Below are 13,495 nucleotides of genomic sequence, written 5' to 3'. Positions count from 1 at the left end.
TGTCCTCATGGGTCCTGCAGAAACAGGAGGACCTGCAGGACAGGGATATCTCCTATTCCTGTTTAGTCACCCACTCTTTTTCCTGCCCCACTTCTCTGTGATGCCATCTCTGAAGATAGACTTGGCAGCTTCTCTTCTCTGGAGCCAGGAGAGCCTTCAGTGCAGGGACAGACAGCAAGCAGAAAGCCTCTGATTCATAAATGCGAGCTGCTGTCTGTGGTAAAACCCCAACAGCTGATAGCTGAGTCACAGAGTCAGGTGACTCAGGAGGCAAATGGAAGGTGGAAGGTGGGATAATGCCTACTTGGAGGTTTGGTGCAATATCGAGAGCAGGAAAGCTCCCTCTGAGAGAGGCATGGGAAACAGGGTGAAATCTCCCGTGTTTTAGGAATGAGAGGCAGTAACTTCACAGCAAAACCCTTCCAACACTAATCTCTACTTCAAACACCAAACACTAAAATTTGTAACTTCTCTGTGTCTAAAAAATCAGAGAAGAGCAACTTATTTCTGAGATAGAACCTCTGCAAAAGATCTTGGAGTTTGCCATGGCTGCTGCCAAGGCCAGTACTGGAGTGGGGAGAGGGCTGCAGCCATTCCCTAGGAGAGGAACACAGCCAAAAGTACTGGAAACACAAGAGAGTGTGGACTGGCAGTTACCTCTTAACACCATCTGTAGGATAACTCTCGGAGCAGGGTGGTTCTGGCTGGGGCTTGAGGATATCGCTGAAGAGTAGTGACTATGGAAAAGTGGAAATGAAACAGTCACATTTAGAATCTTTCATTGCTTTGTCTGTTCACCTTCTCCCACTCATTACAGCAGAGGCCCCATTTCAAAGCCTTCTAAAACCAATGTAAAACCCCCAGTAATTGGGTGGAAATGCCATCAAACTTACAATGCACAACCAAAGCTCCCCCTGACTTCAGCACAAGGAAATCCCAAATTACAGACATTCTTGTGCCTGTACCCCAGCAGTGTCAGCATGCAACCCACTGCAGCTCTGACCTCCTGAGGATCCTCTTTGAAAGTGCTGTCTGGCTGCCACCTCTGCTGCGGTGTGGCCACAGGGTTGGTCTCGAAGAGGGAGTTCAATGCACTATTGTCATACAGGTCCCCTGGAGGGACCATGTAGGTGTCTGGGGTGGCATCCAGCTTGCTGGTTCCTGGTGGAAGCATGGCTGGCTTGTGAGGAGTAGGGATGCCTTCAAGACTTAAGCCATTCTTCTTCTGTGGTTCACAATATTCTTGGGTCATGGAAGTGTTTTCAGACAAGAGCTTCATGAGATGGGCTGAGCCATCAAAGGATGTGATATCCGAGTCATACTCCATTCCGTGGTACTGCCTGGTGGAGAAAGGGGTCCATCTCAAACTAGGGAAGAAGGTGGACCACCCCAGCAAGTTGTCACAGCAAGGTGCAGATGTCCCAGTACACAGCTGAGGAGAAAGCTGCACAATCTGGCTGCTGAGTGACCTTGAGCCAGCTACGTACATCTGCTTGGTATGGGAATCTGACAGGGCTGAGGGTGATCTCCACTCACTCATACACCTCTCAGTGTGAGCCAGAGGTGCTCTGCAGGTAAGAGCTGACCATACAGCATCAGAGAATATGGTTTAGACTTGGTTGGGAGCTGTGGGTCCACCATTTCTTGTTATGGGCTATTAAATGCTCAAAGCAGTGGGGAAGATGAAAAAGAGAACTGCTAAGTGGACAAAATGCATTCCCGTCCCACCCAACAAACCACCCCTCTGTGCATCATTCCAAGAACTGGTCCCCTCTGCTGGAAGTTTGTTAACCCCATCACCATGCTCAGAAAACAAAACAGCCCCCACACCTTTCTGAATGGGTAGCTCTGCTTCAAGACTTTCTCCCTTAGGTATGTGCTGGAATCTATGTAGTTAATAAATCTATTGCTGCTATAAATATGGTCCAGAAGTCTTTCAGAGAGAAGAAAATAGCTTATCTTACTAATGAAGAAGGAATGGAGGACCTTTTAAGAGGCTTATTCTGTTGGGGATTTAAAAACAGACAACCAGAAAAGGTTGCCAAAGTACACAGCATCCAGGAAGAGGAACTGAATTCACAGTGGCAAATGAGCTATTAATTTCGTAGTTAATTATCTTAAAACCTCAAAGGACAAATGGGATTCACCGGAAGAGAATCCTGGGAGACTGCAAGCAGTAGGAACAGAAACCCTTATGAGCCCAGTGGAGAGGACTTCACCATTACCTTTTCTCTGCCAGTCCTATCTGATTGGCACAAATAGGAAATAAAGACAAATTCTTCAGCTACTGCACAGCAGTGCAACTCCTGAACACAGTGAGACGGATCCTCAGTAGTGTGAATGAGTGTAGCTCAATGTATACCTGCTTGGGATTTGGCCTAAAGAATTTTAATACATGTCTCAGGGTTAATAAGCTCCACTGTTGCTGGTAATAACACTATGCTTTGATGTTTATTTTATGCAAGTGAGGAGACCTATCATGCGTGCAAGCAGCTGCAGGAGAATGAGACAGCTAGAGAGAGCAAAAATGAAGCTCACCTCTTTCCTAGTTCATTACGTCCCATCATACCCGATGGAAGAATCCTCTTCTCCTTTGGGACCTAGAACAAGGCAGAACAAAGAGTTTGTTTGTTGTTTGATTTTATTCATGGAAAGCAGAGGCAAATTTCACCCTGTCTGCATGGCACAGATAAAAACCCAAGTGAATAATAAAGACTGGGTGAGGATGCAGGAGACCCAGGCCCTCCTGTTGGTTCTGACATAGATTGCCGAGGTAACCTGAGGCAACCCATCACATCGTGTTCTCAGAACAACTCTGAAAAGCACCCAGGTGAATGGGAACATCAGTTTGTTGGTTCCATTCAGGTCTAAATCCTATCTGCGTTTCATGCAGCCCCATCCTAAAGCAGCGCTGGGAGAGAGAAAGCTGGAGAGTCTGCAAGGCACCTGGCTGTTTCAGCTTTGTGTCTCTCAAAGCATCCCTACTTCTTATCAGAAAGCTGTTAAATACAAAGAACCCCATCCTGGGACCCAAGACACTCATGTTCAGTTTTCCACCCTGTTCCAGCTTTGTTATGCAGAATGAGATCAGTTTACATCTGTCACTGGGGACAGCAGTGGACAAACAGTGGCGGGGTGTTTCCTAACGATCACTGCACGACCAACACAGAGCTCAGGAGGTGGGTACCCCCTTGGGGGCTCAGCATGTTTTACCTTCACACTTGCCCTGTGTCACCGACTCTCCGAGGGTACCCAGCCCCAATAGTAACATACCATATAGTAGTCATAGAGGAGGCTCAGGGCAGCCACACTGTCATCATCTCCATTCACCCTCATCATGGCCTTAGTTGCTGCAGTCAGGGGGTTCTCCAGGTAGGTTTTCCAGGCTTCATCTTCATTAGTGTAGGAGAACTTCTGGAAGTTCATGGTGTCATTCTTCATCAGACGCACAGATCTAAAACTGAGCCAGACAGAGGGAGCAAGGGATGAAGGATATGGATTTTTCACAGTAATTTCCATGCCACCCAGCTGGATGCATGAAGGGCTTCTTAAAGGCACTTGCTGCAATGGAGGAAGGGTGCCTTCTTGGTCCTCAGCTCCCAGTCTGGGCCCCAAAACCCAAGATCTCAAAACAAGGCCAGGGTCACGCTGAGGGCTGCATAGAGGGGCATAATTTTCTCAGTCATTTGTAGGTGATTTCTCTTTGAGGGAAGCAGACAGGCCAATCTCAGCACACTCCCTTCCCCTAAGAAATACCTGTCAGAGCTGAGGCTCATGGGACTGTGCGTGCTGAGAAGTAATGCACCAAAGTACTGTCCCTCCTCTTCTCTTCTGGCACTTTCTCCAGGTCTCTCCATCTGACGTTAACAAGCTGCCAGACACATAATTATCCAAACACTGGTCACCTTTCTTTCTCCTCCAGCAAATCCTATATGCACACCCCTTTGGCTCAGCACTGTGGGCTCACCCCACTCGGGGGGGATGAGTCAGTGGCTGCACACTGTCACATCCATGTGGACATGCTGTTGCTCAAGGTATTCCCCATAAGAAAACACAACCTCTGTGTCCAAAAATGATTTTTTTTCTCTGCAAATGGAAGCTTTCAGGAAGGGGGGCAGACTCTTTTTTTTGTTAATGGAAGAGGTATGAGAAAGTTACCAAGAACAGAATGCATTCAATTACTGAATTTTTTATGGACAGGAAAAGAAAATGTGAAGGAAATCAGGTGATAAAGGCTGTATTTGAATGGCTTTTTTATAAGGAAAAAGGCATTTCCATTGTTTCCACAGAATCTCCATATGCTCGCAGTAAGTCCCAGGCTTTTAAGTGAACCATTTGGGGAACGATAATTCATCCTGGAATTAATCTACTGTTCTGAAGGTTCCAGTCACAGCTGGACATGGCCTGTCGGGTCAGTCTGGTGGTGCTCCCTGCTCAGGAGCTCTCCTTGGCTAAGCACAACAGTGGCTACCTAGTGGGAAACTACACTGGTGGGAACTTACGTTGGTTCCCAGCCTCTCTCACAGTAGCGCACATGAGGCCAACAGCTGTCCCCGCTGTCCTTGCACAGGACAGGACCCGCTATGGGCACTGCTAACAGCCCGGCACCCAGTTCCCACTGGTGTCAGTGCCCCCATGGAGGCACAGGCAGCCCCCCAGCACTGCTGTAAAGACATGCTGAGCTCGCTCCTCTTCCTCATGCACTGGGACAAGACACCAGCAGCAGTTTCACCCCATGTATGAAATCTCTGTGAGTTCTGTTGTCTTTAGCATTTCTCACGGAGCCCTCCCTCCCCGTCAGTGCCGCTGCCATCTCCAAGACGAGCAATAGGCATGACTCAGATTTCACTGTGTTGGCTTGGTGATAGGCAGATGGTCCTGTCTGGGCAGGACTGCTCACCCGCTCCCAGTCCTATCTTCTCAAGGAAGAATAGGCAGCAACAACACACTCTCAGGGTGAGATGCAGCTCCTGTTGCTGGTAATCGACACAGATAAACACACCATGGGAGGATGTAGCAACAAAGCACCCAGGAGCTTAAAAAAGGCAGATATCACAAGGAAGAATGCTTCAGAGCATTGGTCTCCCTCCTAACCCTCCACCAGGCCACTCCTGGTCATGCAGGTCCATGAGCCACAGTGAGCTCTTGATCACCTTCCCACACCCTGGGGGAGATGCAGATTGGGCAGGGGCTGAAGATCTTAACTGCTTGCAGCTTTGTCCAGTTTATGAAGAATTAAGTTTGACAGGTGCCCCAGGAGCCTACATCTTGTGTTCACATATGGCTCTGGCTTTGTTGGCCAGCCCAGCCGCGATGCTCGCAGCATCACTGCCCCACCACTGCCTGCCCCAGCATGGGCTCCATCCCACCTTTTTGCAAGCTCTCTGCTCTGACATGAAGGCCAACAAGGTGAGCCCAAACCTGCAGAAAGAGTGTGATCCAAGGAGATAAGCAGATACGATAACAGGTTTGAGGCACCTCTTTGGCACCAGCTGCATCTCAATCCATGCGACTACAGCATACAGCCACATCTGTTCTACACCCACCTCCAACCCAGCATTAGCAATCTCTGTGAAGTAGAGATGCTGGAAAGAAACATCCAAATCCAGATCCAAACACATATGAACTTTACTTTCATCTCTCCCCGTGATGCCTCTTCCATGTGGTTAAGCCAAGTTTGTCCACAGCAAACTGTCTGCTCTGTTGGGCAAAACAATCTTTCTTTTGCAGGCACTTGCCGTGGTGCAGAGGCTCAGACAAAGCAAGGATTGGTCAGTGGAACACAAACCCATGGGGCCAGAGATTTCCCTTCTCAGGAGCCTCGGGATCATGTGCAAAGCAGATTTGGGAAGGGAGCAGTCTGTTCCCAAATGCCTCCCAATGCCAGCCCCTTTTTTCCCTGTTCCATTCCACTGCATCTCTGTTTTCCCAATTTATCTGCCCAGCCTACCATAACAGAAGCCTCCTGATTATGAATAAACACTCAGGGCTATGCTGAAACAGAAGAATGTACCCAGAGGGTCTGGGTGGGGAGATCAGCCCTGGAGGAATGAAGCACTCACACTCCTTTCAGCTTTTGTTGGTTCCAGTGGGTGGTTTGCCGGCCTTTAAGCTTTGTGTTGCTCATCTTTGTTCTCTCCCCTCTAACTGCAAACAAAACACCAGCAGTGCCAGATGCTCTGCAGAAACATCAAATTATCAAAGGAACAGGGAGTCCATGGCAACCAGCAGCAGAACTCAGAGTAGCACAGCAGAACCCCTGGCTTACAGCACTGCAGAGATATTGCTGGTTCTTAGCCCAGGTTTGGTGCATTGTGCTCACCTCCCTGCTGGAATAGCCCCAGTGTTCCCCAGGGCCCTCTATCAGCACATGGGAATGGACCAATGCCACACTTGAGAGCGGGGCAAAAAAAGCAGCACTTGGCATAATGGCTGTCTCAGGGCAGAGGTTTTACCCATACCTCAGGCCCTCCTGCAAAGGAAGGACAGCATTCCCATGTCTAAAGCCAAACTTCTGAGCAACATTCTAATTTTTACCCTATCTTTGCAGTTTAATAAATAAGCACATCTGAAAACACAGTGAGAGCACAGCTATCTGTAAGTGCACTGTCACAACAAGGCACAGGAGAGGCAGAACCAGAAAAAAAAACCCAGAAAGAAACACCTGAACTGATGGCGAGAAATGCTGCCTAGATGCTGTGCATAGCAGTGTTGGTCCTGAGGGTGCCAGAGCTCCAGGAGAGCTCTGTTCTCAGTGCTCAGACCTCTGCAGCCACAGGCCCACATGTTCACTGTCAGGGGGACAAAGACACAGCCCCTCTCCCTGGTTTTCCTCAGGCCCAGATCAGCCTCAGAGAGCGCTGATGCTCTCAGCACAGCACCCAAATACTGCCAGCCATCTCCAGCTCTGTTGTCTACCCAAGAACTGGGCTGTGCATGAGGCAGGCTGACCCCTGCACCCAGCAGAGACCCCGCACCATACTTTACTGCATGTGGAAACCATCAAGCAGATGCATGCTGCCTGGGATGAAGAGGTCTTTTCCAACGCTAATGATTCTGTGAATGCAGGAACACCATGACAGGCCCCGAACCAGTGCCCCTGACAGCATCTGCCGTCCACTGGCACATCTGAAGCACTTCCCACTCATATTTGCATGGCAGACAGATCAGGACACACCTTGTGTATGTGTGTTCAGAACATAAGCCATCCTCTCCACCAACACACACACAGAGTTCATTTCTTTGCTACTGCTCTCCAGGTAATCAGTTTTTAACGTAGTAAACATTTGTGGGTTATGAGGTTCCTGACAGAACAGAGCCTGTTTCTCCTCACAGTTCCATTCTTCCCTCATCACATCCCACCAGAGAGTCCTGCAGTCATACTCTAGGAGATGGGACTGTCTCCTCCTTACACCATTCCATTTGCTCCTCAGTGCACATTTACAAATGCTGTAAGAGCAGAGGTGGCTGTTAATCTCACGGAAGGTCTGCTCTGTCAGTTACACAGCCAGGTCAGTGCTGGAGCCACAGAACCACGTGAGTGGGTTGGAGGGACCTCACAGCTCCCCCACTCCATGATGCATTTTGAGAAATATTTTTGCCCTACAAGTGATTCAGGTTGGATATTAGGAAAAAATTATTTTCTGAAAGGATGCTCAGGAGCTGGAATGGGCTGCCCAGGGAGATGGTTGAGTCATCATCCCTGGAAGGGTTCAAGAAGTGTTTAGATGCTGTACTGACGGACATGGTTTAGTGGGGAAATATTGGTAGTAGATGGACAATTGGACTGGATAATCTTGGAGAACTTTTCCAACCTTGGTGATTCTGTGATTCCACGATTCCATGATACAAGTATGATTCATCCTGTCCTGGGTGTAAGCCTGTTAAACAATGCATTTCTCGAGAGCAAGCATCCCAGCTCAGATGCTTGGTAAAGACAAAACAACGAAAAGAAACAAAATCTTGGCACCAGGAGCCAAGTGTGTCGGTAAGCAACTCCTGCTCTTTGCCTTTGAATGCTAAAGATTATAAACACTGCAGGGACAAAAGAGTACTCTGGGATGAGGTGCCTCACACCCTGCTGCTTTCACCCACAACCACAGCTACCAGCCAGAACAGCAGCAGCGGGAGGGTAACAACAAACATCAGTGCCATCACACTCCCTCATCTCCTGAGCCTCCGAAACTTGCGTATTGGCAATAGAGTTTCAGCCAGAATACAATCATATGCTAACTCCGCTCACCGCAGTGCTCACAGCGCAGTGCAGTACAGTGCAACTCCGACAAAACAGTTTACACCAACGAACAACTCCAGTGCCAGATTTAAATGGAGGGAGCAAACTCCCATCACTATAACTGTACCGATCAGTTGAAACTGTGATCCAAAACAGAGACGCAGTGTAAATGTTGACTTATCTCTGCTTTGAGTGTCAAGTTTATCTGGGGGGGGGGGGGGGGGGGGGAGTTTACTCCTTTGTTTTGAATTGCATAGCAGTTGTTGCATCTTTAATTTGCAAATCCCTCTTTATATAACTTATAAAAAAATAACACATCCAATGCACATCTCCCATGGAAGTACACTTTGCTTCAGTGCAGTTATCCCTTGTGTGCTTTGCTGCCAGCATTTCATAAAAGGGCTTTAACTTTTCATTCACTAGGAGCATAACTCAAGTTTTAATAACACACCTTATGCATGACAAAAATTTGCTTCTGGCAATCATGGTTTCGACCACAAAACCACAACTGGGAGTAACTCCTGGTTAACTCCTTCAAGCCCACGCACTGCAGCGCTAGACACAAGTTCAGTACAGGCGACGATGGAAATTATCAGTCAGAATATTTTAGAATAGGCAAAACATCGCATTCTCTCATGTCACGCTAGTGTCTTCCCAGACCTTTCTGTGAAATTAAAGTCACAAAGAGGAAGATTATAGAATCACAGAATCAGTGAGGTTCCGGGGAACCCCAAAGCCCATCCAGCTCCCACTCCCCACCATGGGCTGCTTGCCCCCACCAGGTCAGGCTGCCCAGGGCACCATCCAGCTTGGCCTCAGGCACCTCCAGGGTGGGAGGGATCCTGGGCAGCCTGATCAGGTGGTTAGGAGCCCTGACCATGGCTGGGGGAGATGGCTCACCCTGCTGGTTTTGTGGCAGCAGCAGTGCATGCAGCTATGGCAGGTACCTGACAGCTCTGCCTGGCACATCCTACAGCTTGGATCCATCCTGGGATCCATTCTGCTATCGGTCCTGCTGTGCTCAGCCTCACGCGAGGGCTGCATTACAGAGCCTTATTTGTGAGAGGCACACAGACACCCACTGCTGCCCTTCTTGAACCTTAACTGTGGTCTCAACAGCCCGTTCCTCACTACGGTCTGCAGAGCTGCCCCTGGGAAACCCTCTCTCCAGCTGCGGGCTGGGGTCCCCTAAAGGGAGATTTTCCCAGAGATCTGCAAAGGTGTCCCTGGGTTCAACCTACAGGAGCCTTTCACCTGCCTTTCACCGTGCTATCTGAGAGCAGATAGCAGCAACCTTTGCGTGTTATCAGTCCTTAGAGCTGAATGACAAAGGGATGCTGGCCCCGCAGCCCCCCCCTTCCCAAGTGAAAGGCCCAGGGGTTAACAATCCGTTAGAAAAAGGAGTCAAGCAACCATGTAATTCATTGGTCACATCATGCCCCGCTCCGTAATTACCGATACATCAATCTCAGTCTGCAGTGCGCATGCACTCAGGATTAACCACATGGCCTGACATGAAGCCCCAACACATCGACTGCATGTCACCTGAAGACTTCAGAAGGTGAAAATTTGTTGCTGATTCTTAATCGACCCCCAAGTGTATGGATCCCAGTATTTACATTAAACAATAATTAGCTCTGCACCTTTTCAGGGCTCTTAATTAGGAAGAGATCAGCTGTCACAATGCCTCTGTCAGTCTGTAAACACACACACCTCTGTGCTTTTCCTTCAAAACAACCTTCTGAAGTGCCGTATCTGTACACAGATACGCCCATGTCTGTGTATATACTTTAAATATATCTTGTTATACCTATACTTCTCAATATATTTTATTACACATATGTTTTTCACACAGGGCTACACAACTGGGCAGCTCTGGAAGGCTGCACTGACAGCAGCATCACTGTCCAACATCCCGTCACGTCACACAGATGTCACGCTCCTTTGTTACAGAGATGGGGGGGTGTACAGAGGGACGCAGGGGGGCAACACACAGCCGTCAGCACCCGCAGACAGACGTGTGGAGGATGCAGAGTTACAGGGGATCAACAAAAAGTGCTTTTCCTTGTTTTTGAAAAATAGGCATCAAAAACAGTTCGTACAGTCACCTACAGTTATTTGATGGAATAATGTGAAGCCGTTTACTTTAACGCGCTGTGCCACCCCCCAAAAAATAAAGTAAAAAAAGAAAACAAACAGGGAAACTCATAAAAAACTGTTAAATAATTTATACATTTTTTTCTACAAAAAAAAAAAAAAAGGCACAAAACAACACACAGAAAAGCACAGGATGGCTGCAGATTGTGTTAGATGACAGATTTCCCCTTGATAGATCCGATGTGTCACATTTTATCCCAGGGGGAAAAAAAAAAAAAGAAAAAAAAAACCGGGATTGGGGTTTAAAAACCTGCTAAATAAGACCAGTGCGAAGTGGGACCTCCTGGGGGCAGCAGCAGGTGAGGGGGAGTAGAACAGCCCGCAGACATCCCAATCCTGCATGCTGCTGCAGGGGATTCCCTGAGAGCTCCCTGAAACCCGCAGTCCTTCAGTCAGCCCCAAAAAGACGCTCAGCCCCATACGCAGGGGGACCGGAATGACAGAAGCACTCTACTTACTCGAGTTCATTGGACATCTTTCCTCGCGTCCCCAAATCCTTGCCAATGGTAAAAGCCCCGATGACTTCTCTCGCCTAGGACCTGCTGCACACAGACATTGCCTGCAAAGTGTTTGATTTATGTTGAGGTTTTGCAGGCAGGCATGTTGCTGACAGCAGCCCCGGGTCGGCGCCCATTGGCTGCCGGCACAGGTGCGGTGGGACAGGTACACCCGGACAGGTGCAGCTGTAACCCTGTGTGTGCCGGCAAGGCGCTGCAGGAGGAGGAGGGAGAAGCCCTGGGGGCAGACGGGGAGATAAAGAAAGGAGTGGGTTCAGTTATTCATCTCCGTGATAATTAGTTTCAGTTTGGCGGACATGTTCCACACACTGCAATGCCAAGAAGCTGTCATTTTTATGGATCTGGGGGTTGATTTGTCTTCGGCTGTTTCTTTATAGATAAATATACGGACAAAAAAATGCATAAACATATATATGCAGGAATAAATCAGGGAAGAAGAAAACCTCTTCGTTTAGTCTCGTTCCTAAATGGTAGTTGCACCTACAGACATCTCCTTCCTTTTCTCCCCTTCCCTGAGCTGCTCCCTCCAGGAAGTCCATGCAGGTTGGTGTGCTTTTATCTTAAAACAGCAGTTTATAGGAACCCAACTGTGAGATGCCACGACACGCGATCAGGGCACTGACTCAGGGGATCTCTACCATTATGCGGAGTGCGTAAGGACTGGGATTTGGGATAACCCCTTGTATGGCACGCAGCGCTGCCACGCTCCTCTGCAGGAACACCACCCGGACAATGACTCTGGAGCAACTCACCTGCAAAGGGTGAGCAGGTTTATGCAATAGAACAAAACTCATCATGAATTCAAGCACTCCTGTTGGATGGTTTCTGTCATCCGTGTTGCAATGAGAGGCAAAGGATGGGCTCAGCGGTGACTCATGTTGACTGGATTTGGAAGACAGGAGAGGATTTTATGAGACAAGTTGGTGCAAGCCTTAAGACAAAGGGAAAAAGAAAGGTTTCCACCACTCTTTCTCATCCCCCATCCCTCCATCTCACTGAATGTGCCCGACTTGGTGCCCTGCACCAGCAGATGGATACTGGAGGAGAGAGAGCTGCTGAGCTCTCAGTCTGGTGGCAAGTGGCCTTCCCAGCCCACTCGAGCAGGCAAAGTGCATGTCCACACAGGCAGATGTGGAGACAGCACATTACTCTGAGTACAACACCCTTTAAACACAGCTACACGGCGCATGGCCATGTGCTGGCTCTTGTGCACAGCCCTGGATCAGGAACCAGAACACAGACACAGCCCATCCTCTGGGAGTGAAACCAAAGGTCTGGAGAGTTGTACTACCAGAGCTAGGGACAGGGGAGGAGGGCAATGCTCAAAAATCAGTGGAATGAAGGCTGGGATCAGAATCAGTGCCATAACAGGGGCCATACCGTGTGAGAACACAAAAAAAGAGAGCACATGCATGCCCTTTCCAGCCAAGAAAAGTACAAATCTTAGGCAGTGGTGGCCTTAAGTGATCAATACTCTGATTATACCTCCAAATTAAGGAATCCTTGCCCAGGGCATAGTAGCCAGAGTGGGAGCGCTGGGAACTTGTCCTTCACCAGGGTCCAGCCAGAGGGAACGTCCCCTCTCTGGGCAGTGCAGCGGGAAACAGCATCCCTTCAGGGCATTTCCAATCCCTTCTGAACTTTAGAGACTTACTAGATTCTAGCAACAAAAGTGAAGGAGGGGAAAACATTAGCAGAGCCAGACCATGTTGATGAATGGCAGGGCATAGGATTCTGACCTCCCTAAGAAAAAGCTAAGCTGAAGAGAGGGAGAAATGCATGTGACAAAGCTGACATGCTTTCCCTTAGAGAAAGGTTCCCCAGCACCACTATGGATAGGTCCAATCCCCCTCTGTATGGAAAGGTTCTGGTGTCCAGACTCTGCTGATGGCTTAACAGTGGAGTTGATGCTGTCTGCTGCTCTGTGATAGGGGATAGCCAGGGAAGTTTGCAAATAGCCCTATTCTTTCCACAATTCGTGTGTGCCTACTGCAGCACCAAGGAACCCCGCAGCCTTCAGGAGTTACAGGGCCTCACTAAAACCACTCACATCAGAAAACAGCCCCTTAGCAACAGCATGTATGGCCCTGCATGTGTCTCTACAGCAGCACTGGTGGGCTCTGCTATCCCTGGTATCTTCTGAATAAATCCTAGCTTCCCACAGCCAGGATCCTCCAAGCCATAACAATGCCGGAGGACCAGGACTCTTCTGCACACCCCAGGGGATGTGGGGACCACCACCCTCACCCTGTCCCATCCCTTCTCCAGGGCGCCTCTGTCTTTTTTCAGAGAATGCAGGTTTCATGGTGCCCATGAGGCCTCTGGGCCCAAATACCCAGACAATTCTTTTGACTGTGATTTTAGTATTTTTAATTATTATTTTCTCTCTCCCTTTTTTTTTTTTTTTTTTTTTTTTGGTCTACACTCCACCCTCCAAGAGTATCTGGTGAGGGGGTGGGATAGAAGAAAAAGACCAAGAGATACATTCCCTGTGCACAAAACCCTCCTACTTCCCTTCCACTCCCCTGTTAAATATACCTTGGAACAAAAGCTCTTTATGATGCTCTAAAAATAAAGCATGCAGCAG

General features: G+C 48.7%; 2 protein-coding genes across 14 annotated transcripts in view; one reads left to right on the top strand and one right to left on the bottom strand.

The window, feature by feature from the left end:
* Nucleotides 1–13,495, bottom strand: part of GRHL3 (grainyhead like transcription factor 3) — a 119,102-nt gene that overhangs the window by 11,269 nt on the left and 94,338 nt on the right. For 6 of the 13 annotated variants that reach the window (XM_004947905.5, XM_004947906.5, XM_025143146.3 and 3 more), the window contains 4 exons: nucleotides 3,274–3,460; nucleotides 2,539–2,600; nucleotides 1,004–1,340; nucleotides 658–737 (listed from right to left, as the gene is read on the bottom strand). In XM_004947905.5, coding sequence (XP_004947962.1) covers nucleotides 658–737; nucleotides 1,004–1,340; nucleotides 2,539–2,600; nucleotides 3,274–3,460 — 666 coding nt within the window. Of the gene's footprint in view, nucleotides 1–657; nucleotides 738–1,003; nucleotides 1,341–2,538; nucleotides 2,601–3,273; nucleotides 3,461–3,756; nucleotides 3,872–10,848; nucleotides 10,941–13,495 lie in introns of those variants that run through there. The other 7 variants (XM_046903613.1, XM_046903612.1, XM_046903610.1 and 4 more) reach the window with 3 other exon arrangements.
* IFNLR1 (interferon lambda receptor 1) overlaps nucleotides 1–13,495 on the top strand; it is a 70,402-nt gene that overhangs the window by 26,253 nt on the left and 30,654 nt on the right. The gene's annotated exons all lie outside the window — the stretch shown is intronic.

This window comes from Gallus gallus, chromosome 23 (genome assembly GCF_016699485.2).
Source record: "Gallus gallus isolate bGalGal1 chromosome 23, bGalGal1.mat.broiler.GRCg7b, whole genome shotgun sequence".
NCBI classification, from domain to species: Eukaryota; Metazoa; Chordata; class Aves; order Galliformes; family Phasianidae; genus Gallus; species Gallus gallus.
The sequence above is the reverse complement of the archived record's forward strand: the minus strand, read 5'-3'. Positions and strand labels throughout refer to the sequence as shown.